Source organism: Corvus moneduloides, chromosome 24 (genome assembly GCF_009650955.1).
Source record: "Corvus moneduloides isolate bCorMon1 chromosome 24, bCorMon1.pri, whole genome shotgun sequence".
Classification (NCBI taxonomy): Eukaryota; Metazoa; Chordata; class Aves; order Passeriformes; family Corvidae; genus Corvus; species Corvus moneduloides.
Window position 1 is genome coordinate 2,206,592 of NC_045499.1, and position 27,248 is coordinate 2,233,839.

Below are 27,248 nucleotides of genomic sequence, written 5' to 3' on the forward strand. Positions count from 1 at the left end.
CTGCAGGCAGGAGGCTGCAGGCTCCAGCACAGATATGAGGATGCAGGGTCCAATGCTTGGATATCAGGAGACCCCCAGAGCTTGGCAACCTCAAAATGACTGGACTGGAGGCTGCCACGTGAATCTCTGCCAGCTCTGGCTACACGTGGTCTCGCATTTGCAACCCCCTCCACTGGCTGTGCAGGCAGGGCAGCAGAGGAAGGAGGGGAGGGGGATCCAGAGTCACACAGCAGGAACACTTTAATGACCTGTCCAGCTCTTGCAAGACCCCGCTGGAACAGCACTGTCCTGTTCTGCACCAGCATCCCAGAGACCTGTCCCAAAAATAATGCCACAGCTGGCCAGAGGACCTCAGGACCACAGGCAGCAGCAGGGAACAGTGTGGCTCTGCTCCAGCACCCCCTGTGACAGGACCCTGGGCTATTGCAGCGGGCAGCTCACAGGCGAGTGGCAGTGACAGTCTTTTGGGAGGGGGCTGCACCGAGCCCTGGGGAGCTGCCTGGCAGCACGGCTGAGGTGTCCAGTGGGGCAGAGCGAGTTCTTGTGCCCTGCAGTGTTTCTCTTCCCTTTAGCAGCTCCACGGCTGCTTTCTCCACTTCATCCATCTCCAGCTGGCTGCTGGCCGCCATCTCGTCCCTGGTCACTGCTACAAATGATGAGTCACGGGCCAGAGCCTCGAGGCCTCCAGAGATCAGAGCCTGTGCAGAAGAGGAGAGCACAGCCTGGGTGCTCAGCCTGGGGAGCTGCCCTGGCTGCAGGCACCCACCCTCTTCTCCGCCCTTCTGCCCTCAGGGCTGGCACATACCTGCTGCTTGCCCTTGCAGCTAAGCTTTGCCCCCCAGTCTCCCATCGTGGCATAAGCATGGTATCCCTGGAACTTCCTGTCTCATCCCGGCTGTTCCCTCTGCCAGGCTGTGCCCTTGCCTTACCTCCTGAATGAGGAAGGTGATGGCTGGGGTGGAGGATGTTCCTGGCTGACCAGTTTCTCCATGCTGGAACCTTGAGCTGGATGCTGTTCCTGTCACAGTGCCATCCTCTGTGGGCAGCTGGGTGAGAGTAGCACAGAGCTGCAACCTGGGCTGGGACACTGCCCAGGGAAGATCTCTCCTATGTTAGTGTGGGGGCTGCAGGTTCTGTCCCCTGTCCCTGTCCAGGGCCTGGACAGGCAATGCCATCCTGCTGGAGCTCCTGGGTCCAGGGCACCCCCAAAATGGGACCAGCAGGGCCATGTGAACAGAGAGCTGGGAACCAGCCCCAGCCCCCTGCCCTGGCACGTGCTGGGCATGAGGCACTGTGCCCAGCAAAGGGAGCATGGGGGCAAATCCGATGCGCCCCTTCTGCCTGCCCTGGCTCTGGAGGCTGATGGGGAGCCAGAGGAATGTGCTTGCAGCTGTTCCAGCTTCCAAGAGCTCCCCAGGACTGCTACAGCAGTGGGGTGGGAGCCCAGCTCCATCTCCAGGCTGATCCAAGAGAAAAGCTCTGGCAAGGCTGGATTCACACAGTGAGCCCTGGAGTGTGGCTCTGTCCCAGCACAGCTGTGACAGCCTTTCCCAGGATGGGAGGGAGGTTCCCCCGTGTCCCCCACATTACACATCCCCTCTGGACATGCACTGACCCTTTTACCTGCTGGGGGAGGAGTGGCCCTGGTGATGAGGGACCCCCAGAGGTGGCCCCTCGCCTCCTGCTCAGCCTCTCCATGGGTATGGGGCAGCTGTGCTCTGTGGGAGGGAAAGGTAAGGACATTAGATGGGTACAAGAGCAAGGACACCACTGCCAGAGATGGGAATGGGCTCGCTAGACTGGGGGAAACAAAGGATTTAGAAGTTCAGCAGCACCCAAAGTCCCTGTCTGAGGAGGTCTTGTGGCCCTGCTGCCCTGGGATGGCCAGTGCTCCCCTAGCCTGAGGCACTGTCTCCGTGTTCCATCTCCCCAAACGGTAGAAGGAGGAGAAGAGTCTCCTGGAGCTCTCCAGAGAGGTCCTGCTGTGCTCAGTGCTCTCAGCAAACCTCCAGCTTACTGGGGCCTGCATCTCCTCCTTCCACCCATCCACATCAGACCCTTCCCCCTGCCCTGGCCCCTGGGCTGGTCCCAGTCCCGCAGAAGAACAACGAAGCCAGACTCACCCCACGCTGGGCGCCTGCGTGCTGCTGGTACCGTCTTCCTCAGCACCTCATCCTCATACTGCACCCTGGCAAGGGCAGGCAGGTGGGTCAGCCTGAGCAGGGCCCACACACTGAGCCCAGCTCCCCCTGGGGGTGCAGCCCTCCCCACCTTCTCCACCCTGGGGGGACAGACCTGTAGGGACAACTGGAATGGATGAACAGGGTGGAGACCCCAAGAAGCAGGACCAAGCACACTGGTAATCTTTGTCCCTTCTGCCTGTGCCCAGGCATGTGCTGGTGGCCCCAGCCTGGGCCTTGGCCCTCAGACATTGGCAGGTAAGGGGGAGGGATGGTTCCTGCAGTCCCTGGAGCCCTGCTGTCCACCTCCATCCTCATGGCACTGAGATGAAGGGGTGATGGGATGGGAGCCCCTGGGTAGGCCAGGGTGCAGCCAGCTGCCAGGACAGCCCAGGGCAGTGTGGCACGGCCAGCACTGCCCCTCTTTGCCCATGCACTGAGGCTGACTGCCCTTACCCCTCCAGCCAGCTGCTGCTGTTGGCATTGTTGATGTTGGTGTTGCCTTCCTGGGGGAAGTCATCAAGGAACACGGGAGAGTCGAGATCCTCATTGCCCACCTCAGTGAACTGCAGGGGCCTCTGGCTGGCCACCTGGGGCTGCAGCGGGCTGCTGGGCTCCATGAAGCTGTCGACCTGGCCAAACAAGCCACCTGTCCTCTGCAACCAACAGGGAGGGCATCAGGGGAAGCCTGGAGCTCCAGGCTGCTCTGGGACCATTCCCATGTCAGAACAGCGATTGCTCTGCTCAGGCCTTGCAGACCCAAAAGCCTCATTGCCCAGGTGGGAAAACTGAGGCACTGAGGGTCGATGGCCATGCAACAGCACTGGGATAAGCCAGCCCATGACAAATCCTGTCACCTCTGTGGGACAGCCTAAGGTGGTGGCACCTCTGGACACAGAAGGAGGTGCAACTCTGCAACTCCACAGCTGCCCAGGCTGTGTCTGAGACTCCCAAGGAGTGGGCAGTGAATCAGCTCCTGTGACACCAGAGCTGTCCTGCCTTAGCCTGGCAGAAGGTGTGAGTGGGAACCTCCAAACCAGCAGGTAAACATCCAGCACAACTCTGCCAGGCACATGGGCTGGGTCCTTTCACAGAGGGGAGACTGAGGCAGAGAGCAGCTTGCCCAAGATGACACAACCAGGATGTCCTGATGCTCACAGAAAGAGGTGCCGATCATCCTTGCAGAGTGCCCCCCAGTGCTAGTAGCCAAGCTGACCCACCAGCACCACTCTGAAATCAGGGCTGGGTGGGACCACCAAACCACCCTGAGGGCTGAACTCACCCTGTATATCCCTTCCTCCATGGCAGCCTCCACCATGGCTCTTTCCAGCTCCTCCTCAGCAGTCAAGTCCCCAGAAATGGCCCGATGGATTTCAGGAGCAGCTTCTTCTTCAATGCTCCTCAGCCCAGCCTGGAGGGGACAGGAAGGCAGGGCTGATGTGGCTGTGCCCCACCACCCCTCTCACCTTGGTCTTGGGAAAAGGAAACATGACAAGGCCTGCTCACCTTGCCAGGTGTCCTACCAAGGACAGGCCAGGGCTCACACCCTGCAGCTGGCTCTGTGCTTGGTGGAAGTGCTTCTGGGCTCAGGCTGTCCCACAGCTGCCCCACAGCTTCTGGGCTCAGGCTGTCCCACAGCTTCTGGGCTCAGGCTGTCCCACAAAAGGGAATGCCAGGGGCAGCCTGGCAGAGGGTCAGGCTGGTGACAGCCGAGGGCAGGCTGGGCCTCTGTCCTGATCTGGGACCTGGCTCTTTTCCTTGCTTTGCACCTTTGGGGCTTGGTCTTTTATCTCTACAGGTGATTTCCTCCCTATAAAGTCAGGAGAGTCTAGGGGCATCCCATCCTTCTGGCCAGGCACAGAAATCCTCCACCAGCACCCCTCAGGCCTGCTGTGCAGGCGTCTCTGTGGTCCCACTCAAAGCCAGCCACATTGACTCCCCTCCACCTGATGCTCCACGAGGCTGAGAGAACAGAGACCACCAGGCACACGGAGCTATCCAGACACTGCTAAGGGGAGAAGAGGGAGAAGGCCCTGGGATTGGAGCAGAGCAGGTGGGTAAGGGCTTGGATGGGCAGCATTTGGCACAGACAATCGTCTGTGGTGGGAGTTTCCAGGTCTGAAAACTCCTTGGTGAGGCACCAGATCCTGCCAAGCCCTCTCTACAACTGGAGTCAGTGGAGCAGAGAGTCAAAACCCTCCTCTTCTTTCTGAGCCACCTGCACCCTGGACACTGAGGTCACGCTCAGCGCTGGGGTCTCATGGCCAGTTCAGTGTTGGTTTACCTGGGGCACACCTCACTTCCAGAGGCCTGAGGCACAGGGGTCTCTGCCACTCTCTGAGTCACCCTGGACTTCCCCAGGCTGGGGGAGCCTCTTCCCTGACCTGCAGAATTCCTTGCCTGCCTCCAGGAGGAATCACCCCTCTGGCACCACCCACACACCAACCTGGATCTCCACAGGGTTTTTCTTGGGCCGGTACCCGTAATATTCCTCCTGGCGCTTCATGAACTTTCTGAAATGCTCTTGGATCAGGAAAGTAGCATAGAATTTGCCCACTGTCACCTCATCATCTGGAGGGAGGAAACCAACATGATGATTCTGCCTGTCACAGGACCCCAAGTGGCTGGAGCAGCGAGACCCTGACCAGGAGTGGCTCTGTCCCTCTGGGAAGTGCCACCTGGTGACATACCTCCAATAGGTGGGATAACCTGGTCCAAAAGCTTCATACTTGTTCGCTTCCAGATTTTTTTGATAATAGCTCTGAGCTCCTCATTGGCCTGTTCAAAATTACCTGTGAGGAAAGCGAGAAGGACAGAGCAGTTCATTCCCAGGGATGTGAACAGGAGTGAAGACAAAGCATGTGAACACCTGGCCAATCTCCTCGAGGGTGTGGCAGCTCCTCTCTGTCTCCCCACCCAACAAAAATGAGCTTAGTAAGACAGAGGCTTTGATTTTAGCCAAAATACTTGACAGATTTTGACCTCCCCTTTGATGCTCCCACAGGGTTCATCATTCCTGAAACCCCAGTCTATCCCCAAGATCTCCTGGGCTTCTCCCAGGCTGCCATGTTCTCACCCCAGCCAGAGGGATGCACCATGCCACACAGCTGGAAGATGCTGATCCCAGCAGCTCACCACTGCCTGGCCTCGGCTCCTGCCACAGCCCAGAGCTGCTCATGGTACAGGCACAGCCCACAGGCACAGGAACAAGCTGGTGGGACACCTTCCCACAGCAAGGCTCAGCAAACTGTGCTGCTGGCAAGGAAGGGGTGAAAGCAACTCCTCCCCAGCACAGCTCAGTTCAGAGGATGGGAGCTGGAGCAGCCCCACTCCCAAGCTGTTCAGGGTGGCACTGGTTCACTCCTCAGAGCTGCAACACGTGGGCCTTCAGCTAAAACCATCCTCCAGGCTCAGCCTGAGCAGTGCAACGCCCACACCCAGGGCTCTGGTGCCAAGAGATGGGCAATGAACACAGAGCTGAGGGTTTGTCCAGAGGCTCTGATCCCACGGACAAGTGCCCCGAGATTCCTGCCAGGGGTGTGGAACCCGCACCCGGCACCACGAGGAAGGTCCCTGTCAGGCTGTAGAGGCAGACAAGATCACTGCTTACCTTCTGTCTTGATCTTGAGGGCCGTCCTCACCAGCGCAAAGAGGGTGGCGTTGAAGGTGACGGTGCCGTCGCTGTTCAGGGGCATGTTCATGCACACCAGACGCTGCACAGCAAACCAGCACCTGTGACCCCAGGCGGCAGAGGAGGCTGGCAGCCCCCAGACTCAGGGCCTGTCTTGGCCAGAGGCTCTGCTCAGGGCATGGAGCTCTCCCAGCCCTACCTGCCCTGGCCCAGGGGCTCTGCACCACCCCTGCTACCACAACTGCCAGAGGCAGGGACATCCCTTGTCCCAGCCAGCTGAACCAGGGCAAGGGATGGGTAGAGCCAGGGGAAATAACCTATAGGGGCATGGGTGCCATGGGAGAAAATCATGGAATCACACAATTGTTGTTTGGCCAGGTCGACAGCTTCATGGAGCCCAGCAGCCTGCTGCAGCCCCAGGTGGACAGAATCACAGAATTTAGGTTGGAAAAGATCTGTAAGATCATCAGGTTCCCCCAGCACTGCCAAGGCCACCAGAAATACCATGCCACACCCACACAGCTTTTAAATCCCTCCAGGGTGACCCACAGCTGCCCTGGACCGCCTGTCCCCGAGCCTAACCAATCTTTCGGCGAAAAAATTTTCCCTAGTATCCATCCTAAACCTCTCATCCTGCAACTTGAGACTGTTTCCTCTTGTACTGTCACTTGTTACTTGAGAGTAGAGACCGACTCCCACTTGGCTTCAGCCTCCTGTCAGGGAGCTGTAGAGAGCAAGAAGGTCCCCTCTGAGCCCCCTCTTTCTGCAGGCTGAATCCCCCCAGCTGCTTCCAGAGAGACAGGAATCATTTTGTTTTGTGCTCCCCACTCCAAAACACGCTCCAGGCTGCTGTGAGGAATCCGGGGATCAAATTTCCCGATGTGTTTGCCCAAAACCAGGAGGGGTGGCACCAGTGCCTGAGCTCCTGCCCATGCAAGTTACACACAAGCCTCACACACGCCCTGGATTTGTTCAGAAGGAGCTGAGCCAGGAAAAGTGTATTTCTGCCAAGAACGTTGGGGTTTCCTGCTCCCTAAGCACCATCAGCTCTTGGAAACAAGCTCTGCAGCCCAGCTGACATGGCCACACGCTCAGGCCCTGCACTGCCCTCCTGCACCAGCTGCACAGGGGAGGCCTGGCACTCCCCTGCACGGAGCGCTGCGGGCAGAGCCAGCCCTTCAGTGCCACACCTTTGAGGCAGGAGGTGAGCACAGGTAAGTTCTGATCTTCAGGAGCCTGAACCACATCAGCAGCACCTCTCCTTGCCCCCCGAATACACCCCTTCACTAAAAAGGAGAGGTCAGGGCAGAGTGTAAGCCATGGCACTGGGAAGCTGGCTGAGTGTCACTCTCAGCCTCCCGCGAGGACACAGTGACAGCTTGGAGAAGGTGTCCCTGTGCTCACACACCTTGTCACCCCCTTGGCTCTTACCTTACAAGCTACACGGTGTGGGCAGAACTTTCCAAAGCCCAGGGGAGGTTGGATACGCCTCAGCAGAGTCACCACATCCAAATGTTTGATTCTGCCCCTGCAGAGGGAACACACCAGCTCAGCAGACCTGCTTAACGATGGCCTGGGGAGGTGCTCTGGGAGCTCATCCCTGGGATCTCCCCCGTGCTTCTGCACTGGGAAAATCCCTGCTCTTCCCTGTGCTCCCCCTGGGGAAAGCAGCTGCTCCCTTTGGCTCCAGGGAGGAAGGAGAGGTGTGCAGTGGCATGGGAAGAGCTGGCGGCCTCACCACAGCTGGATGAAGAGGGAACTGAAAGTCTTATGTTCCCAAATATCCCGATGGCTTTTATCAGATCTGGACCAACTCTGGCAAGCCCACATCCACCTCTGAGATGCTGGAACCTAACTCGCAGGCAGTGCCACAGCCTACCCTGCCATGCAGGTTTCCCACTCCATGGAACACCCTCTCCTTGCTCACCCACTGACACTCACTTGGCCTCGGGGTCGTACTCAGCCCAGATCCGTTTGAACTCGTCCAGGTGATGCGGCCCGAGGATGGACCAGTCCCGTGTCAGGTAGTCAAAGTTGTCCATGATGACAGCCACGAAGAGGTTAATGATCTGAGGGCAGAGGAATGGATGGGAAGGACCCAGTTAGGGGAGAGAGACCCAGGCAGCAGCACGAAAACATGGGAGGATGTGTTCTGGAGAAGAAGGGGCTTGGGACCTCCTGGAATCAGGGGATGCTGGGGGAGGGTCTTCCCATGCAGAGAGGAACCCCCTGCTCAAGCAGGGCTTGTGAAAGGACAGGCACATCGGCATCTTGTCCCTCTCCATCCTGGCAAAGGCCAACACAAACATCTGGAAGGCAGCACACGGAGGCTGTGGGAAGAAACTAAAAGGGGCTCCTGGGTCCCCCAGGAGTGCAGTGCCAGTTTCCAGCATGGCTGGGTAGGTGGGCTGGGGGCTCACCCCATGGGACACACAGCCAACAACAGCCTGTTATTGTTAACAGGGGTGCCAGAGGGGCCCTGTGGGAGCCAGCGTACCAGGAAGGCACAGAGCATGTAGAAGCTGATGAAATAGAAGTAGGCAAAGCCAGTGCCACAGGTGTACTCCTCGCCCTCGGCATAGTCCGACTCTGGGTCACAGCGCCGGCCGTAGCTGCAGTCCAGCAGGATCTCCTGCCAGGCCTCGCCGGTTGCACACCTGGGAAGAGGGGACAGCTGCTGGTCCCTGCCTGTCCTGGGCAGGAGCTGGGCATGCAGGGAGGGCTGAGGCCGGTCCAGTGCACAGGGGAATGGGAAGCTGCTGGGAAGGGAGCAGTCAGGATTCTGGGCTTGCTGCTGTAGGGCCACTGAAAGCTTCCAAGTGAAGCATCTGGAGTCAAGAAAAGCCTTGGGCTGAGCTCCTGCTTCCCATGAGTTTCCTCACAATTCACAAATTAAAATCCAGTCTGGGAAGGAAATATTCAGAATAGCAGCCCCAAAATGCCCCTCTCTGCCCCTCTCTCCGGCAGCCCAGCCACACCAGGTTAACCCATGGCCTCTCCTGAAATGCTCCCACTGCTGCAGGAGCCTTTCTGTGGGACAAAAAAGAAATCAGCTACTGCAATGCTGGTGCTCCCTCACTCCAAGCTGGGCATTCCCACAGGCTCAGAGCCCGGCTCCCTTTGGAGCTGCTCACACAACAGGACAAGACTGACCTGAAGAGCAGCAGCACAGCTTGTGGAAAGGTCTGGAAGTTGTTGTTTCGGTTGATCTGGGTCCCATCCACCATGGCAATCTTCCCAAACATCTGTAAGTCCCAGTGTGAGGTCTCCAGGGTGCCATCCCTTCTAAGGCACCAACCACCCTCCAGAGCACCTCTGGTGCCTGAGCTCCCCTTCCTCTTGTTTATTTGGCTTTGGGCATGCCCAAAAGAGATTGAGATTGGGGTGTGGGAGCTCTGGGGCTTAGAAGCTACTTGGACATTCCTGCCAGTTCTGAAAACACCCCTGACTACAACTGCACTTCATCTGGGCCAAGGAGACGAGGTCTCCTGAGCCAGCACGAGCACTGGTGCCTGTGTGTCTGGGCCGTGCCACTGACTCCCCAAGCGCTCTTTGCCATGTGCCTCAGCTGCCCTGGCTAAAACCCAGGGATGGGCGGCTGCTGGGGTGGCAAACATCCTTGCAGACCAGGGTAAACAGGTCCCATCATGTGCAAAGTCCCAGAGAAGGCCTGGCAGAGGAACCAGTCCCTCCCTGTCCCACCTCCCCAGGTGCCATCAGGCTCAGGGCATCTGATGAAGACCAATTCCCACCCCCCTGCCCCTGTGCCCCTCACCTGCATCCCAATCACAGCATAGATGAAGAAAAGCATCACAATCAGCAGGGCCACGTACGGCAGAGCCTACGACAAAAGGACCACGGCTTGTGTGAGACACAACCCAGGGACAGAGCTCAGCTCTGGAGGTGCTGCAGGAGGCCAGCATCAAGGTCCCTGTGTGGGGAGGGACAGCTTACCTGCTCCTCTCACCACCCTCCTGCTGGCCCCTTCTCTGGGGTTCATGGGAGGCTGATGGCAGCCCCCACGGGGTCTCGCTGGCTGGACAGAGGCTCAGCACACCCCAGGGCTGCCCAGGGCTGAGGGAACTGCCCAGGTCAGGGCTGTGAGCTGATGCTGCAGCGTGCCCTGAGGTACCCACCTGCAGATCCCAGCCAGCTGGGACCAGGACAAATGGGCCCAGGCAGGTCCTGCCAGCACCTGGCCCAGCTCTGACACACAGTGCTGTCAGCCAGGGAGTCCCACACACCTTTCCCCCACATGGGCAATGTTCTACACACCACAAGCCCCCAGCCCAATCTGAGGTCAGCAGCCTGCCAGTGCTGGAGCTTTCTGCCCTGCCTGCTGAGGACAGGCTGCTCGTGCTACCAGCCTGAGGACCAGCCACTGCTGCCAGCCCCGGGCCTGTGTGTGTTTGGGAGAGGAGCACTGCTCCTGACACACCTGAAAGGACTTGATGAAGGTCCACAGGAGGGTCCTGACACCTTCACCCCGGCTCAGCAGCTTCACCAGACGCATCACCCGGAAGAGCCGGAAAAAAGTGATGGAGACGCGGGAGTTGTCATCAGAGTCCTGCAGGCAGAGCACAGCAGCTGCAGGACAGGGAGTGCTGAAGCCTCCAGGCTTTCGAGGCAGGGGGGGGTCCAGGTCCTGGGGTGAGGAAGGGTAAGGAGACCCCACCCCCAGGCACCCATCACGGTGCCCGCAGCCCTTCCCTGCACACAGGATCAGACTGCAAGGAAGATGTGCTGGTGCTTTTCCCCCTGGCACTTCTCCCCCCAGCCTTCCCAGGGATCTCATCTCCCCAGGCCCCCATGCTCACACCTTTGACACTGGGATAACGCAGGAAGGAAGACATGCTGCCACACGGGGACTGGGAGAGCTGTGAGGGCCACAGGGCCACCACACACAGGCTGAGTCCCACCAGGCTGTTGCCCAGCACATCCTGTATTTGCAGGGTGAGGTGTAGGGTGGGCACCAGGCACAGGAGGGGGTAATGACAGCTGTTTAAGCAGAGAAGGGCTGTTTTGAGAATGTTCCAGCAGGACTTTAACCAAAGGAGGGACTGAAGAGAGGAGTCTCTGGGGGGTGCTGCCCAGCGTCACCTGGCCATGCAGTGATGCCTCCTCTCTGTGGGTATCCCCCTGGAAGGGGGGAATAGCCATGTTCCCAGGGGTTCAGGGCGGAGTGGGCAGGCAGGAGGTGAGCCATGAGGCATGGCTCCTGGCCTGAAAGGAGCAGGTTTTGTCTGGGAGCACCTAACAGTGGTGGTTGGAGATGCTGGGGGCTTGGTCACCTGTGCCCTTGAGAGCTCCAGCATGGCACAGCCTCAGCCACAGTCTCTGCTACCAGCAGCCCTCCTGGCACAGACCCTCCTGGCACTGTCTGTCTGGACTCTGGCACTGCTTGGGATGCTTTTCCCACTGCCCCCTTAGCCTCCCAGGGCTTTACTGCTGCCACTGGATCCCTCTCACTCCCATCACTCAGGCCACCCACTCCCAGCTATTTCAGGGCAACAAAATCCAGCTGTAAATGCCCCTCCCAGCAGCTCTGCTTTCCTCAGCATCACACTTCTGAGTTCCCAGGGCTGCACTGAACAACTCCATCTCCTCTCCCACCTCTTTCTTTTGCCTGTCACTCTCCCGGTGCCTCGTGACCATCCAGTGAGTGCAGTGGTCATGAACATCCCATCAGCCCCAGGGCACCACGTCCCCACCACTGGGATCTGGGCAGTGTCCTGTGCAGACCACCTTGCACCCTGCAGTTCCCAGCACCAGGGCCCTGGGAAGAGGCTCTGGCACGTCCCTGCAGTCAGCTCACTCCACATTTTCAGACCAACCCAGGACACCCCATTGCCACTGCACCCCCTTGGTGATCTTTGGCCACCGGTGCAGGGCTTGGCTCACTCAGCCCTCCAGGACATTGGGCTGCACCCAGGGGACACAGCCAGCTCTGGGGGAAGGCACAGTGCAGGGATCACCCCTTTAGCCATTTCTCTGGCTGTCAGAGGCTGCATCCCTCCAGGCTTTAGGCAGCCAGGGTGATGGGCAGGAGGACCAAGGCCAGTTTTCCTGCCCCCTACAGCTGGAGAGGTCCTCCAATATGGCAGTTCCAGGGGATGGGATGGTGAAGGGCAGGGCTGGGCTTTCAGATGGGCCCAGGAGGGCTGGGGAACAGCTTTGCACCTCTCAGGGTGGGAAGGGGGGTCTGTGTGGGTGGGGTGTCACCCCAAATCCCTCTCAGCGAGGGCAGAGTTACACCCCATAGAGAACAGCTGGCTCTGATGTGCCTCAGGGACATGCAGGGCACATGCAAACGCTGGCCACAGGCAGAGAGGAGCGGAGAGCACAGCAGGCACATGCAGCTGATATTTACAATGCCATCACAGCCTCCACCGAGGCAGTACAATCCGCCACTGGGTGCAAGAATAGTCTGTCAAGAGAACAAGAGAGTCAGCACAAGAGAGGCAAGAAGGACAGGGAGGGAGGGGTGGTTACACAAGAAGATGGAAATTGGAGAGGAGGGGAACAGTAAAGGGCAGGCAGAGGCCCTCCATCCCTTGGGCCCAGGGACAAGGTGATATGACTGCTGGTAGGCAGAGGCAGCATCTGGGTGAGCAAGGAAACACACAGACTATGAGGGGCTCACCCACTGCTGTGCCTGCTGTGACACACCCTCAAAGGGGCAGGGCTGTGCCCAGGACAGCTGGGCCAACCCTCAGGAATTCTGCTGCCTCCCATGGTCAGGCCAAGGGATCTGGAGGCAGCTGACCTCCTCTGCAGCCAACACACGGCTCCTCTGCAGCCAGCCGGGCTGCTCCCAGCATGGCAGCTTGGACACCCAGCCTGGCAGTGCCAGGGGTGGGCAGCAGGCAAACCCCCTGGGGCTCCTCAAAGCCAGTCGGAGACACGCTCCTCTCTGCCCGGGATACTCTGGGGCAGGGGGCTCAACACCAACCCCTGACTCCAGCCCCTGTGCTCCCTGCTCAGCCCAGGCTCATTCTTGGGGTCCCAGCCAGCAACTGGGGAGTGGGCAGGTTGTAGGGGTTGGCCCTTGCCAGCGGCTGAGCTTCCAGGGCAGTGACAGGAGCAACACAGCAGCAGGAGCACTCCAGTCTCCTACATTTCAGAGCCTGGGGTAGCACTGCCAGTGGGGCCCCCATCCCTGCTTCCCTCAGACCTCCCAATACCCCCGGGGATCTGGGGAACTCAGACAGGGACTGAAGAGCCATGAGGATCTGGGAGAGGAGAGGAGAGGAGAGGAGAGGAGAGGAGAGGAGAGGAGAGGAGAGGAGAGGAGAGGAGAGGAGAGGAGAGGAGAGGAGAGGAGAGGAGACTTTTCAGAAGGGAAAGAGAGGTTGCCCCCACCCCCACCCCCTCTCTCCATGCCTCCTAATCCTAATCACAACCCCCTGCACATCACCAGATGGCTGAGAAACACTTGGCAGTGCTGGGAGAGATGTGGGAAATGAGAAGACAGCACATTAGGAAAGGTAAGACAGCCCTGAGGGGACAGAGATGAACACTGCCAGAGCAGGGCTGGCTGTGACAGGGGTCCCTGAAGATCTTGGGGGACTGGGGAAGGAGACCAGTGCCCTTAGTGCTCCTGCACACAGACCCAGCAGAAAGGATCTAGGAAGCTCAGGCCACATAGAACATTCCCAAAATTCTGCCTGGCCTTCTGCACAGCCCTGCTGCTGTCAACAGTGCTGCAGCACACAGAGCACAGTACCTGGGTCAGTCCTTGCCAGCCCAGTCAGGGCACCAGACCCCTCCCAGTGCCTGGGATCTGTGTCCTGGGCATCCCCACAGACGCTCAGCCAAGGACAGCAGGATTTTGGTACCCGTGACAAGTGGTCTCTTGCTCCAGAGGGACTGAAAACCACTGCCCAGTCCAGGGCCTGGAGCACGCCTTGAACTTCAGCTGAGTGGCAGCAGGCTGGGGAAGGAGGCCCGGCAGGAAACCAAGTCACAGGTGCAGAGAGCTGGTGGGCAAGGATGAGGAGGAGCCGATGACAGATGAAAGCTGTTGGCACTTGCATGAAATCTGGGAGCCCATGAAGGCTGAGAAGCCCAGAGGATGGCTGTCCTGATGGGCAGGACTGTGCAGAGGGACACAGGGCTCTCACAGGAGAGGAAGGTGGATGGTTTTTGCTCATCCCAGCTCTGTGACACCTGGACCACCCTACAGAGAAGAAGGTGACTGCTCCCAAGGGCCTCACCTTCCTGCACAGGGAACATCTGAAGGTGACCCTGTGCAGGGGCGGCAGAGGCAGCAGCAGTGCCAGACCCAGCCCTGCAGTACAGCACAGCTGGCAAGCCCTGCCCCTTTGAGGAGGCACTGCCAAGTCACTGGAGAGGGTTAATCCATCATCTGCCCCATTCTACAGCTGCTCCTGGAGCTGCCGTCAGGGCTGCTGAAGGAAGCACACACCTCCCACAGCAGGGAGGCATTTTCAGGGCCAGACACAGGTGTGGATGTCCCCGTGCTGGGGAAGGCAGGGGCATGCTGGCTTCCTAGCACTGCTTTGAAAATGCTCCCAGCAGAGCACTCACCATGCAGGCACTGCCTGAGGCACCAGCCCCACGGGTTACACAGTGCAGAGCTCCTGCAGGGATGTCTGCAGCTCACACAGGCACACAGACACCACCGGTGTGGGTATGTGTACAGGCCACTGTGTAAAGGGACACACACAAAGCAAATGTCTGAAATCTGATGTGTCTGATCGTTCCTGTGGGGACAGCGAGCTGTGGGAACCCTTTTACTCCCACCTGCACTGATCTGAGGCTGGATGTGTGGATCCAGGCACACACAGAGTGAGTGGGGCAGGGGCTGGCACACAGCCTGCTGCTTACAGTCCTGAGCAACTGCTTTCCACAGGAGTGCAGTGCCTACAGATTCAGGAGACCAGAGGGGAGGGGGCAATGCGACATGCTGGGCAGTTGGGGATGTTTGAATAGGGCTTCAATGCTCCAAGGGCCACAGCTGTGCTCTCCATGCACTCATGCCAGGTGCTGATCCTGGCTTGTCCCTCCTCAGAACCAAGCAGAGCAGGGAGAGAGGAGAGGACACCATCCCCCTGCAGAGCTGGACACCATCCCAGCACTGCTGCCTCGTCCCAGGGCAGGTGCTACAGTGCAGCCTCGGGTGGGGACCCGAGCCCCCCGGCACTTACGTCAATCTCACTGAGGATGACATCGATGATGCTGCCAATCACTATGAGGAAGTCAAAGACATTCCAGGGGTCTCCGAAGTAGCCCTGTCAGGGAGGAGCCAGAGAAGAGTGAACATGCAAGCGTGTAAGTCAAGGAGGAGACAGATGCTGGAGCCCAGAGGAAGGGGTACAGAAGGTTCTTCAGTGACTGTGACCCTCAGAAGAAGGGATGGTAGCCAGACCCGGCACCCTCTGCTCGGTTATTTGGTCCTGTCTTGCAGTGGAGGGGAATGAGGAGGGTGGGTCAGGATGGCTAAAGCTGACCCCACTAGTGACCCTGAAGATGGGAATAATGGCCAGCTGGACTGGGTGGGATTTGGCTAGCAAGGGTAGCCCTGACAAGCAGCAGTCCCCCCAGAAACTCCAAGGTCCTGCACATGGGGGTCCCTAAAGGTCTCGCAAGGAGAAGTTTTCTGGAGCTGCAGGGCTAGGGGTGCTTGTCCTCAAGAGACACCAAATGCAGGATAAATGGATCCCCTGGCCTGGCCTGCTTTCCATGCCAATCGTGCTCTTCTCTCACCTTGACTTTAAAGGCCATGAGCTTGAGGACCATCTCCAGGGTGAAGAGAATGGTGAAGGCCACGTTGAGGATATCTGAGATGTGGTTCATTTCTGCAGACTGGTTGTAATGCTGAGGGTAAGGCAGAAGGAGTCATCAGCTGACGGCAGATCCAGCCTCCATTGTGAGCTCAGAGGTGTGTGCTGGATGCAGATCCCCCTCCCACAGACAGGCCTATGGCTCAGGAAAAAGGAGATTTCCCCCCTACAGGCCCTTCTCTGGGGTCCCCACATCCCACTGATGCCACGATGATTTTTTGCCTTTTATACCCCTGTTATACTTTTTATAACTTCTGTATTCCTAGTGCTTTTTCCCTACATTCTTGGCCTTGTTTGTCAACCTAAGAGACTAAACATTTTAGAAGCTTCGTAGCCAGGGATCAGTGTGCCCCAGACCCCAAGGTCCTCTCCAGAACACATTCTGTAAACCAAGATAGAACCATCCAGGGGAAGGCTCCTTGGGGAGTGAGGCTCACTCGAGCCTCTCATTGGGGAATCTTTGATAGATCTGCTAATTAGTAACACCTATAATGTGAATCCAGATCTTTTGGGGGTGCATTGCAGTGGGCACTGAGGTGCATTCGACCTGGACGTGGTGCACCTAAGGATCCTTAAAATAAATACCAAGGTAAAATCCCTTTTTCCCTTCTAACCATGTCTGACTCTTGATTTTAAGACCAGGAAAAGGCATCACCACCAGTCCCATTTTGCCCCTATCACACCATAAGCAAGTACCTCCTATCAGGAGGCTCCCTTGGGGATCACTGGGCTGAGCCAGCCTGTGCACTTCCAGACACCCCTCCACCACCCTGTGCCCTTACCTGCATGCCCAGGCAGATGGTGTTCAGCAGGATCAGGAAGAACATGAGGTACTCGAAGTAGGAGGAGGTGACCACGTACCAGATCTGGTACTGGTAGGGGTTCTTGGGGATGTAGCGGCGCAGCGGGCGAGCCTTCAGCGCGTACTGCACGCACTGGCGCTGGGGAGGGAGGGAGGGGAGGTGTGATCCCACTGCAGGGCACACACTCAGCACCACCAGCAATGCTGCACACCCCCCCAGAACCAGGCTGGATCACCCTTCTCTCCCAGCCCAACCACATGGGCCAGGTACAGCAGTGGGGCATGCAATCACTGTGCTTCCTGCAAAAACACCCCGGAGCACCCACAGGGGACAAGTTTCCAAAGTCATCTTTTGCCTCTAACGATGGCCATCTGCCCTTGGCCTGACTCCTCCAGCCCAGAGCCTGCCTGCTTATCCCAGCATTTCCCCAGGGTCTCTCAGGACCGGCTTAGAGCACCCTGAAGACATCAGATGAACCAGGGGTGAAGGGGGCACTGAGATGGCTGCACAGGCCTGTCCCTCCCCAGCAGCCCAGGGCCATCTCTGCTGCGTTTCTGTGTGGTTCACATCACCCTGGCACCCCCAGCTCGAGCTGCCCCTGCTGCCTCAGTGCAGGAGCGTGACAGCACTCCTGGGCCAGCAGCCACTCCTGTCCAATGTCCTCCCCAGTGTGTCCCACATCCTCTGCCAATGCCTCTGCTGCTTTCAGCCTTGCTGTCCCCAGCCAGAAGGATGGCATGAGAGCATCACAGAAGGTGATGTTGCGGAAGGTACCTCTGGAGCTGGTCTAGTCACAGCTTCCTGCCCAAAGCAGGGCCAACTGCAGCATGCTGCCCAGGACAGTTGACTTTTGAATAGCTCCAAAGATGGAGGCTTCACAGCCTCTCTGGGCAACCTGTTCCAGTGCTTGATCACCATCACCATTTTAAAAAGGGCTTTTTTAATGTTTAAATGGAATTTCTTGTTTTCTTCAGTTTGTGTCCATTGCATTTTTTCCTGTCACTGGGCACGACTGAAAAGAGCCTGGCTCAGCCTCCTCTGTGCCTTCCCATTGGTGTTTACACCCATAGGTAAGATCCCTATGAGCCTTCTCAACACCAGACTTGACTCCCAGACCCTCCTTAGATGCTCCAGACCCTCCATCACCACCTTTGTTGGACTCACTCCAGTACATCTATGTTGCTTTTGTGCTGGGGGGCCCAGAACTGGGCACAGCCCTCTGCTCCAGCTCATTCTGGACACCCTACCTGTCCAGGGAGACCCACTCCCTGTTTCTGGTCCCCTCTGCCCTTCCCTCAGATGGCTTGTTTTGTGCTAGACATGGGTCCAGCTGGCCCTGCCCCAGCAGCAAACAGACCTGGGGCAGGTGCAACTCATCTGTGTCAGCAGTGTCACCACAAAGAAGGGCTGATCCAAACCATCCAGCCCCAGCAGTGCCAGACCCAGGGCTGGTCCTCCTTCTCCTGTTCCAGCACTCCCATTACCTGGTTCTTGTCCAGCTCACAGTTCTTGTACTCATTCTCCCCTTGCTCCTGGAAGGTGACGATGACAAAGCCCACAAAGATGTTCATCATGAAGAAGGCAATGAGGATGATGTAGATGATGAAGAACATTGCAATCTCCACCCGGTAGTTGTAGATAGGGCCTGCGTCCTCAGCATTGGTGTCAATGGCCATGTACAGCAGCCTACAGGAGGGAAATGGAGGCAACAGAAATCCTAAGTGGGTGGGAAAGACCATGTCTCCTCTTGAAGGTTACAGAGAGCTTTGGGGACATCCAACAGTGGTGGGACAGGGTTGTTTGGGTAACCTTGCCAACTGCACAGCCACTGCCAGGGTGAGCAGTCCTGCTTCTCAACCTGGATAGCTCTCCTTTCTCTACCCTGGCCAAGGCCCATGGCAGTGCTCTGCTCCCAGCACAGACCTTCCCTCAGCACAGACTCACTGTGGCCAGCCCTCGAAGGTGGAGACTGTGAAAAGCGACATCATGGCTGAGAAGACGTTGTTGAAGTGGAAGTCGCTGTGCACCCAGACCCGCTGCTGGACCTCAATCTGCGTGGGGTCCGCGTCCACATAGTTGATGAACTGACCCCTGCAGCAGAAGGGACACAGTGCAGGGCCCCCCTCAGCCCACGTGCTGCAGCACTGGCCTCAGTCCCTGGGAGGGGAGGACAGCCCTGTGCTTGCTCCCGATTTACCCCAGGGTGAGGGAGAACATGACGACACCTCAGGTCCACTTTTTGGATGCAACATTCCCATGCAGGAACACAAGCATCCCCCACCACATCCCCCCAGCTCCCACCCCTGGCCTCTGCCCACCTGGGAGCTGCAGAGAGCTCTTACCTGCACTCCTTCTCTGTCAGCTTGGATGGGTCTGTGCACATGTAGAACTTGCCCTGCATTCAACAGAGACCAGAAGTGGTGTTGCTTTGACTTCAGAAGCCCTGGGGAGTTTTGACTTTTTCCCAGCCCTCAGTCAGTCCCTCCCCCACCATCTCCACGCAGCCTCCCACCCTGGCCCACCACCACCACTGGCCTCCCCACTGTGCCTGCCAACACAGCCCAGTGCACAAGGGGTTTCCAGAGTCATGGCAGACCTGGGGTCAATCCCAGGCTGAGATCAAGAAGCACTGCCTGGTGATGGGAACAAACCTTCCATGGCCCTGAGCTGAGGCCTACCTAGCTCACCCTATCTGGGAGTCAACTATTTGGAAAATAGGGAAGAAAGCAGTAACCAGAGAATTAACTAAAATCTACGGTATGCTGACAGGTCTGCTCAGTCTGCTGGGTGTCCTGAAAGCTCTTCCTACATCAGCTCAGAATTTAAGCTCAGTTATTAGAATAAAACTGAGCTCAGCCAGGGCCAGCTCTGCCTTAGAGCAGCCGAGGCCCAGAGAGCAGGAGCGGTGCCCTGAGAAAGGAAACCCTTCACAATCAAAGCACAGAGGAAATCAGTCAGAAGCACCAGCTGCCTTAGAAAGAGGAAACTGAGGCACGAAGTGAGGTGAGGCAGTTGGCCCCTTTGCAGGTGCAGGGCCTGGCAGTACCCTGGGTGCTTCCTGCCCTCCTCTCACTGCCAGGCCTGGAGCAGGCGGGTCCCCTCACAGAGCACCGAGAGCACAGCCTGTGCTGACCCCAGCACCGGCAGACACCATCCCCAGGTGATGTCCAGGACAGCCTGGCCAGGATGTGCTCGAGCAGAAGCCCACTTGAGGCACCACTCACCTTGAAGAGCTGAACTCCGATGCAGGCAAACATGAACTGCAGCAGTGTCGTGACAACCACAATGTTACCTATGGTCTTGATGGCCACGAACACACACTGGACCACGTGCTGCAGAGGTGAAGGACAGTGCAGGTGTGACCACGTTTGGGGCAAGCCCCTGCTCTGTATCCCACACCCAAGGGCAGAGGGAGTGGGCAGAGCCCTTCACAGACGGGTGGTGGGAATCGGGAACAGGGCACAACACCTGCCACATACCCACGGGAAGAGGTCCCCCCGTCCCAGCCTCTCGCTTACCTTCAGCCCCTTCGCCCTGTTAATGGCTCGCAGAGGCCTCAGCACCCTCAGCACCCGTAGGATCTTCACCACAGAGATGGTACTGGACCTGGGGAGGAAGGCACAGCTGAGACGAGGTGACCTCCCTGCCCAGACCAGGCTGGCACAGCCCCACCAAGCAGCCATGGAGGGCAGGCTGGGGCCAGCAGTGAGGGACAAGGGACGGCAGAGACACGCGGATGTCACCGGCTATCACCCCACGTAAGGCCAGGTGACACTGGCAGCTGGAGAAAGCAGATCCAAACTGAATTTCTACCCATAGACCTTTGACACTCAAGGAGTGTCCTTTGACCTCCTTGACCTTTGACACTCAAGGAGTTTGCGGGCAGCTGTCCGTGTCCCCTAAACGTGACATTACGAACACATGGGCAGTCATTGGGCCAGCTGCTCCTCTTCCACCCACCATCCCCAGCTGCCCCACCAGCCTGAAGAGACCAGTGCCCACTCTGTGGCACATGGAGGTGCTTACTCGATTCCCATGGAGATGAGGGAGACAGCGACCACCAGTAAGTCAAGGATATTGAAGGAGTTCCTGCAGAAGGAGCCTTTGTGCAGGAAAGCACCATAGGTTGTCATCTGGGGAGCAGAAGGAGTTAGGAAAGAGGCCAGACAGGGCTCAGGGGCATGGTCCCTCCACAGGGGGAAGGGTAGACAAGGCACAAGGCCCCAGCTCCATGGCCTGGGGACCCTGTCCTGCTCAGACCTCTGCAGGTGACTTCAGGTGGAAATCCTCTGTGCAGCACTGGCTGGAGACAAAACTCTCCCAGTCAGTCAGCAAATTAAAGAATAGTAAAGACTCTTGGAGTGGAACAACATGTGGCAGCAGCTTGGGTTACGACTTTGGTCCACAGGTTTTCACTGCTTTCTCTTTCTCTCTTTTTCTTAATGGCACGTCAGAATGAAAAAGCTGGTGCCACGGCTGATGTGTTCCCGTGTCACAGCACAGCTGACTTAGCTGCTGGACCCCACTAGAGAGGACACATGGCCTCTGGGACAGGTCATGCACTACCCAGAGTGCATGAAGGAACTCTCGGGGAGGATCAGCTGGCAGCTCCTCCTCACTGAGACCTTCAGGAGCATGAATGCCTAAAGAGTGTGAGTGTCCATGGCCACAACAGTCTAGACCTATGTGCTTGGCCATGCTCATGGCAGGACCATGGGGCAAAGGACTCACCTTCAAGACAATTTCGACTGTGAAGACAGAGGTGAAGCCGATGTCAAAGTATCCAAGAATCTGGGGACAGAGACACCAATACTGGATGAGATTTGGGTGACCTGGGAAATGCTTCAGTGTGTTCAAACATCCTGGAATTGTCCACTCTGTGGACTAGGGAGCCCATCCAGCTCAACAGTCTCTAAGCCCAGTACCAAGAAGACTCCAGAACTTTTCCCAGCTTTGCTGATTTTCTCCAGTGCACGATCCAACCTGCAGCTGGGACAAAGCTCTCCCTTTCCAGGTGAGTTAGGCTTGACCTGATTCACCTGAAAGCATCTGATCCCCAAAAACCCCAAGGGCCCTGGGAGGCTGTCTCATGTGAGATCCCCCAGTCCCTGCCAGACCCACTGGTACCTTGGAGGACAGGAGCCGTGGCTCCAACCACTGCATGCCAGCAGCATCCGAGGGCACTGCACACACCAAAGATCCAGTTTGCCACCTCACAGCATGTCTCTTTCCCCAGTAAGTCACCACAGTTTCAAACCAAAATAATCTTGCACACCCTGTCTGGTGGATCTCTTCATGCAGAAGTAAACTGAGACATGGAGCAGTAAAACGCTGTCCCAACTGCACCCAGAATGGAAAGCACATCCAGCCTCTCCTGCCAGAGGGCACTGCCCTCCCAGGGGCAGGGCTGCAATCCCAGGCTAGGCACAGCATCTGGCAAGTAAGTCCCTGCTTGCTGGGGGGCTGGGAGTCTCCACGAGGTCTCCCCCACCCATCCCAACCCTCTACATCTCCACGGGCACCTTGTTGCGGAAGGACTCGGCCCGGATGGGATCCTCAGCCGCCAGGGAAATGCTGCTGAGCAGGATGAAGAGCAGGATGAAGTTGGTGAACCAGGTGGCATTAACAGTCCTGTGGCACAGGACCCGAAACCTGCCAGGGACAGAAATGCCTTGAGATGCTGCAAGGGGCCAGAGGGACATGAGATGGGGTCATGGCAGCATGGCAGAAACCCTGAGCACAGGAAGGCCCCAGGCACGGAAGGATGTCTGTGAGCTGGTTCCCTTCAGAACTGGCTGTCATGCACAAACAGGACCCCGCTGTGAGCACTTGGTGCCAGAGGCACCTGGGCCATGCCTGGCCCTACAGGGCAGGGACAAGGGCCAGTGCCTACTTGTTGGTTGGGCTGAAGATGAAGAAGGAGCTGGCTTCAGGCATGGGCACAGCCTTCTCCTTCAGCTGTAGCTCTGCAAGGGGACGTGGCCGAGGACTCAGGGGGATTTCAGGCTCATCTTCCTCATCATCACCTGCAGGGTGGCCATGAGAAGGGAAAAGAAAAGAATCATCCAGAGTGGGAAAGGGAATACAACCTCATGGACAAGCTTCCGATCCCATAATCCTGATCTGGCATGCAAGCCACAGGGACCTCAGTACCCCAAGGCTGGTGAAAGGTCACCACATCCTTTGCTCCTCACACACATCCCTCTGCAGTGCCTGCCCAGCCTTCCTGCTGCCCTGCCAGGGACAAGTCTTACCTGGGAAGTCTGCAGAAGGGTAGGGGTCTTTGATCTCATTGACATTGGATTCAAATTCATCCACTTTCAACTGAAACAAGGGAGAGACAGAGAGGAGGATGTGCCAGCTGGCCAGACCCTCTCATCCTGGAAGCCATGTGGGATAAGCAGCATCTCTACATTTGGCCAACAGAGCACCAGGCACATGGAGTGCTGGCCCAGGCTGGAGCTGGGTGAGGGGATGCTGCAATCGAGGGAAAGAGGATGGGAAATGGGAATGTGTGCTGAGCAAGAGCCTGGAGCCACGCAAATATGCCAGGGGTGGAGTAAGATATGGAGCAACTCCTGTGTGAGTTTCTAAGGGCATCTCTGCAAAGTGGACAGGGAAGTAGCTGCTGGCCAGATGCTCCTCAGGGGCAGCTCAGCACGCAGCCAGCACGGCTGAACAGAGGGGGTTGCCTATGGAGGGGCTGGTGTGGGCATAAGGGAGGTCTGGGATGCTGCTGACTTGCTTTGCTCCACTCCACACTGGTGTGCACCAGACCATCTCAGCCACTGACCACTGGCTATGGGCAAGGAAATGGATGTGAGAAAAAGGATCCCCAGCAATGGAGCTGTGTCACCAGGCAACGTGTCCTGCCTGGGCCCAGAGAGCCCCCATCACCAACAGCACCCATCACCAGTGGATGCTACAACGAGGAGTGATTCTGGTCAAGAGCCCAGACCCAGGCTGGCTCCAAGCCTTTGTCTATCCTGGCTGGTGGGAGAAGGAGCCTGGGCCCTCCCCAGGAGCTCTCCAAGGTTCACCTCCACCAGAACTGACCTTGGCTGTTGTGGGAATCCCTTCTCCCTTTGCTTTCTGCTCCAGTTTCTTTGCCATCATCTGCTTCTCCTCTTCAGTCTTCTCTGGGTAACCTCTAAGCAGAGAGGAGGGGAGAGCAGGAACTGAAGTTTGGGCAGGGGCCACAGGAAAGGTCATTCTGTCCCCTCACACCCAAGCACCTCGTTTGGGAGCTCCCATGGCTGGGGATGGCAGCGCTCACCTGGACATCTTCCGCCGTTTGCGTTCCTCTGCTTTGGCCTTCTGGGCTAAAGTCAGGCTCTCAGCCTCAGCCAGGTTATCGACGGCGATGGCCAGGAAAACATTGAGGAGGATATCTGGGAGAACAGTGCTAAGGACACGGACTTGGTTCCTGTCTGGGGGATGTGGCCAGAGCCATCCATGGTCTCCAGGGTGCCCTTAGAAACCCTCCTGGAGCTTGGCCCTTGTGATAACCCTGGCTGGTGATCCCTAACCGGCATCCATCCCTTGTGAGCACTGAGCTCTGAGCTGGCTGCCCTCTCTGGCTGAATCTCTGCCTGCCAGACATCCAGACCTGCTCCAGATGTGCTTTCCTCCAGACCCCAGCCTTCAGCCACCGCCAGTGCAAGCCCTGAAGCCCGTGGTTTATTCCACTGCTGTTCAGAACCGAAAAGTTTAAGGCAAGCATTGAATCACTGAGGGGAGCCCCTGTTTCCCCCCTTCCCAGTCCTGTGCAGCTGATGCTATGGGGCTGGGTGCAGGGGGCCTGGGCCTGGCTTTGCAGGCAGAGGATACAGTTCCCACAAACAAAGAGGATGATGAAGTAGATGCAGACCAGCATGCCAGGAAAGGATGGGCCCCCGTAGGCCATGATCCCATCATACATGATGGAATTCCAGTCCTCTCCAGTCAGGATCTGGGAGCAGAGCAGTAATAAAGACTCAGGAGCATTCACAGCAGAGCATGACAGAACCCCACAGACTGATCCTACCCTGCTGGCTCCAGCCCCAAACCTTCACAGCCCCTCCAGCCCCATGGTCAAACCCTCCTTTCTGCTCAGCCCTGAACCTGAACTACTGCTCATGACTCCAGTTGCATTTCCCTGTTCCTGTCCCAAAGCCACATCACTCCCACAAACCCACATCCCCCTGAGACCTAACTCCTGCCTGGAGACCCCCAGCCCCCCGCTGTCCTTCCCACAGCCCCAAACCTGGAAGACACTGATGAGGGCCTGGGGAAAGTTGTCAAATGTGCTGCGGCGCACTTCCATGTCCTCGAAATCAAACTTGCCCCCAAAGAGCTGCATGCCCAGCAGGGCAAAAACTATGATAAAGAGGAAGAGGAGGAGGAGCAGAGAGGCAATGGAGCGGACTGAGTTGAGCAGAGAGGCCACCAGGTTGCTCAAAGATGTCCAGTACCTGGGAAGAGGAGAGATAGGGGCATGTGGGAGGTGAAAGAGTGGGGAAGGCTGTGGGCAGGACCAGGCAGGCACAGGGAACCTAGCCAAAGGGACCAAGGTGATGTGTCAGCAGCCCAACAAGGGGGACTCCGGACCCAGGCTGGGCTCTGGGACTGCTCCAGGCAGGCTCCAAGAGGAAGAAACGAAGCTGCAGACATGGTGTGACAAGCAAGATAACGCTGCTGCCTGCACAGGGCACCAGCCAGCTGGATGGGGAAGAGGGGTGAACACAGTGGGTTGGGGCCACAAAGAAGAGCTACGAGTCCTGGCCCACAGCACCCCCATTCACAACATCCTAGAACCCCGAGCTAGAGTGGGGCCTCAGCTCTGTCCTACTCGCCACTCCCAGTAAACCATGGCCTGGAGACAAATCCCCAGTTCGGCCTAGTTCCTCCACCCAGCAGCCACCAGCTCTGTTCACGCTGCAGCCTCCCCTGGGGACGGGGCCAGTGATGCCCAGGAACTGTGAGTGATGCCTGGGCACCGTGAGCTGCCAGTACCCACAGCTCCCTCCCCAACCTGGTGATCTTGAAGATGCGGAGGAGTCGGATGCAGCGCAGCACGGAGATGCCCAGCGGGGACAAGGTGCCCAGCTCCACGAGGATGGTCTCCAGGATCCCCGAGCACACCACAAAGCAGTCGAAGCGGTTGAAGAGCGACATGAAGTACTGGCGCAGCCCCAGCGCGTACATCTTCAGCAGCATCTCGGCCACAAAGAGGGCAAGCAGCAACCGGTTGGCATTGTCTGGGGTGGGAGATCCGGCCTGTCAGAGCAGGGGCCTCAATCCCAGCATGGCTGAGCAGGCAGGGAAGGAGGGCAGGGCTGCTCACCCTCCTCTGGCCCACCCAGCCCTGAGCTGCTGTTTTTCGCGGACCACACGGGAGGAAGGTGAGGGGGTGATGTGCAACTGTGTGCTGGTGTGTGTGAGCACACGGCTGTACAGCGCCCGTGAGTCCTTGCAGGGTGGGCACGTGGGGTGTGCGTGTGCACGTGGGGCTGAGCTGTGTGTGTGTGTGTGCACACCTGTGCTCCATGTGCCTCTGGGTGTGTGTGGGTGGGTGGAGGTGCAGTGGCTGCACTGCTCAAGTGCGTGCCACATGTGTTCATGTGCAGAGGTGCCATGGACACACTGTGTGTGTGCTCACCAGGCAAGATCATGTCCCTAAGAGTACATACGCATGGTCAGTGTGAGTTGTGTGGCAACAAGGCTCTGTGTGTGTCTAAGAGCCTCTGTGCAGTGCCGCTGTGGCTGTGCACTCACAGCAGTTCACACAAGTCTCTGGGGCAGCAGGGTGTCCTGGGCCCTCCTTCTCTCTTAGGCTCTTTGCTTACCTTGCACTTGTGTCAGCCAGTCTGGCTGTAAGTGGTGCTCAGAGGCGATGGAGAGGGTGTTCAGTGCCACCATCAGGATGACAAGCCAGTAGAAGAACTTGGACTTCACCACATCCCTGCACTTCCTACGAAACATTCGGTTCCAACGCCTCCACTGACGGCTGGAGAGATGGCAAAAGATCAGCAGAGCTGGCCAGACCCAGGCTCCTGGGCTGTGCCTGCAGGGCAAAGCCACCCCTGCTCCCTCTTCTGAGTGCCTTCCCTGAAAAGGGATGAGGACCACAACCTGCCCCTGGAACTCAGTGCATTCACTCAGGCACTGCAGGTCATTCACCCTCCTGGCTTAATTTTGGCCTCCAGCACCTCTGGTTAGGAGCTGCAGGCACAGCTCCTGAATTACATGCCGTGCTGCACAGGCCATGGGAGGATGCTTGGAGCCTGGTCCCACAGCAAGGACACTGTTCACCTTGAAAAGCTTTTTGCCAGTACCAGCCAAATTCCCTGTTCGCTGCCCGATGTTTGCATCTTCCCCCAAACACCAGTCCCTGTCTCTCTGCCAGAAACTGGTGGCTGACCAGGAAAGCCTGGCCCAGCTGGGCCAGCAAGTGAGAGGCAGTGGAAGCCCACATACAAGCAGATGGTTCAGCCAGAGCACACTTACAAGAAGAGAATCCACTTGTTCATGCCCTCAATTTCATACAAGCTCCCTGTCTCTGACCCTCCTTCATCCGATGCCATCATACCTAGAGGGAAGGACATTTACAGGCTTTTCTTGGAGCCCTTGGGAAGAACATGTAGGAGGGAACCTCTTCCAGAAGTACACCAGGAAGAGCTTCCCCATCAGAAGGGAACTCAAAACAATGCCATCCCAGGGAGTCAGCAACCAAAAGTTGGGCAGAAGGCTCTGAGGATCAGGTGCAAACCAAGCACGAAGCACCAGGAATCCCTGCCCTGCAGGAAGAGCAGAGGTAGCCCAGAGATGGACAGCAGAAGGTACCCCA

At 57.7% G+C, this 27,248-nt stretch overlaps 1 protein-coding gene across 3 annotated transcripts in view; it reads right to left on the reverse strand.

Annotated features, from left to right (window-relative positions):
* Nucleotides 1-222: 222 nt before the first annotated feature.
* Nucleotides 223-27,248, reverse strand: part of CACNA1S (calcium voltage-gated channel subunit alpha1 S) — a 47,680-nt gene continuing 20,654 nt past the window's right edge. For 2 of the 3 annotated variants that reach the window (XM_032133366.1, XM_032133363.1), the window contains 36 exons: nucleotides 26,909-26,990; nucleotides 26,248-26,408; nucleotides 25,434-25,659; nucleotides 24,666-24,873; nucleotides 24,251-24,371; nucleotides 23,697-23,811; nucleotides 23,477-23,570; nucleotides 22,675-22,744; nucleotides 22,314-22,446; nucleotides 21,943-22,072; nucleotides 21,152-21,211; nucleotides 20,447-20,553; nucleotides 19,939-20,026; nucleotides 19,645-19,752; nucleotides 18,763-18,815; nucleotides 18,365-18,511; nucleotides 17,905-18,106; nucleotides 16,400-16,558; nucleotides 15,541-15,651; nucleotides 14,982-15,065; nucleotides 12,182-12,238; nucleotides 10,250-10,378; nucleotides 9,587-9,652; nucleotides 8,965-9,056; nucleotides 8,309-8,468; nucleotides 7,753-7,880; nucleotides 7,243-7,339; nucleotides 5,791-5,893; nucleotides 4,871-4,972; nucleotides 4,627-4,751; nucleotides 3,463-3,591; nucleotides 2,637-2,836; nucleotides 2,124-2,188; nucleotides 1,624-1,718; nucleotides 930-1,046; nucleotides 223-698 (listed from right to left, as the gene is read on the reverse strand). In XM_032133366.1, the coding sequence (XP_031989257.1) occupies nucleotides 438-698; nucleotides 930-1,046; nucleotides 1,624-1,718; nucleotides 2,124-2,188; nucleotides 2,637-2,836; nucleotides 3,463-3,591; nucleotides 4,627-4,751; nucleotides 4,871-4,972; nucleotides 5,791-5,893; nucleotides 7,243-7,339; nucleotides 7,753-7,880; nucleotides 8,309-8,468; nucleotides 8,965-9,056; nucleotides 9,587-9,652; nucleotides 10,250-10,378; nucleotides 12,182-12,238; nucleotides 14,982-15,065; nucleotides 15,541-15,651; nucleotides 16,400-16,558; nucleotides 17,905-18,106; nucleotides 18,365-18,511; nucleotides 18,763-18,815; nucleotides 19,645-19,752; nucleotides 19,939-20,026; nucleotides 20,447-20,553; nucleotides 21,152-21,211; nucleotides 21,943-22,072; nucleotides 22,314-22,446; nucleotides 22,675-22,744; nucleotides 23,477-23,570; nucleotides 23,697-23,811; nucleotides 24,251-24,371; nucleotides 24,666-24,873; nucleotides 25,434-25,659; nucleotides 26,248-26,408; nucleotides 26,909-26,990 (4,385 nt within the window). In that variant the 3' untranslated portion in view covers nucleotides 223-437. The remainder of the gene's footprint in view (nucleotides 699-929; nucleotides 1,047-1,623; nucleotides 1,719-2,123; nucleotides 2,189-2,636; nucleotides 2,837-3,462; nucleotides 3,592-4,626; nucleotides 4,752-4,870; nucleotides 4,973-5,790; nucleotides 5,894-7,242; nucleotides 7,340-7,752; nucleotides 7,881-8,308; nucleotides 8,469-8,964; nucleotides 9,057-9,586; nucleotides 9,653-10,249; nucleotides 10,379-12,181; nucleotides 12,239-14,981; nucleotides 15,066-15,540; nucleotides 15,652-16,399; nucleotides 16,559-17,904; nucleotides 18,107-18,364; nucleotides 18,512-18,762; nucleotides 18,816-19,644; nucleotides 19,753-19,938; nucleotides 20,027-20,446; nucleotides 20,554-21,151; nucleotides 21,212-21,942; nucleotides 22,073-22,313; nucleotides 22,447-22,674; nucleotides 22,745-23,476; nucleotides 23,571-23,696; nucleotides 23,812-24,250; nucleotides 24,372-24,665; nucleotides 24,874-25,433; nucleotides 25,660-26,247; nucleotides 26,409-26,908; nucleotides 26,991-27,248) is intronic. The other variant, XM_032133365.1, reaches the window with a different exon arrangement.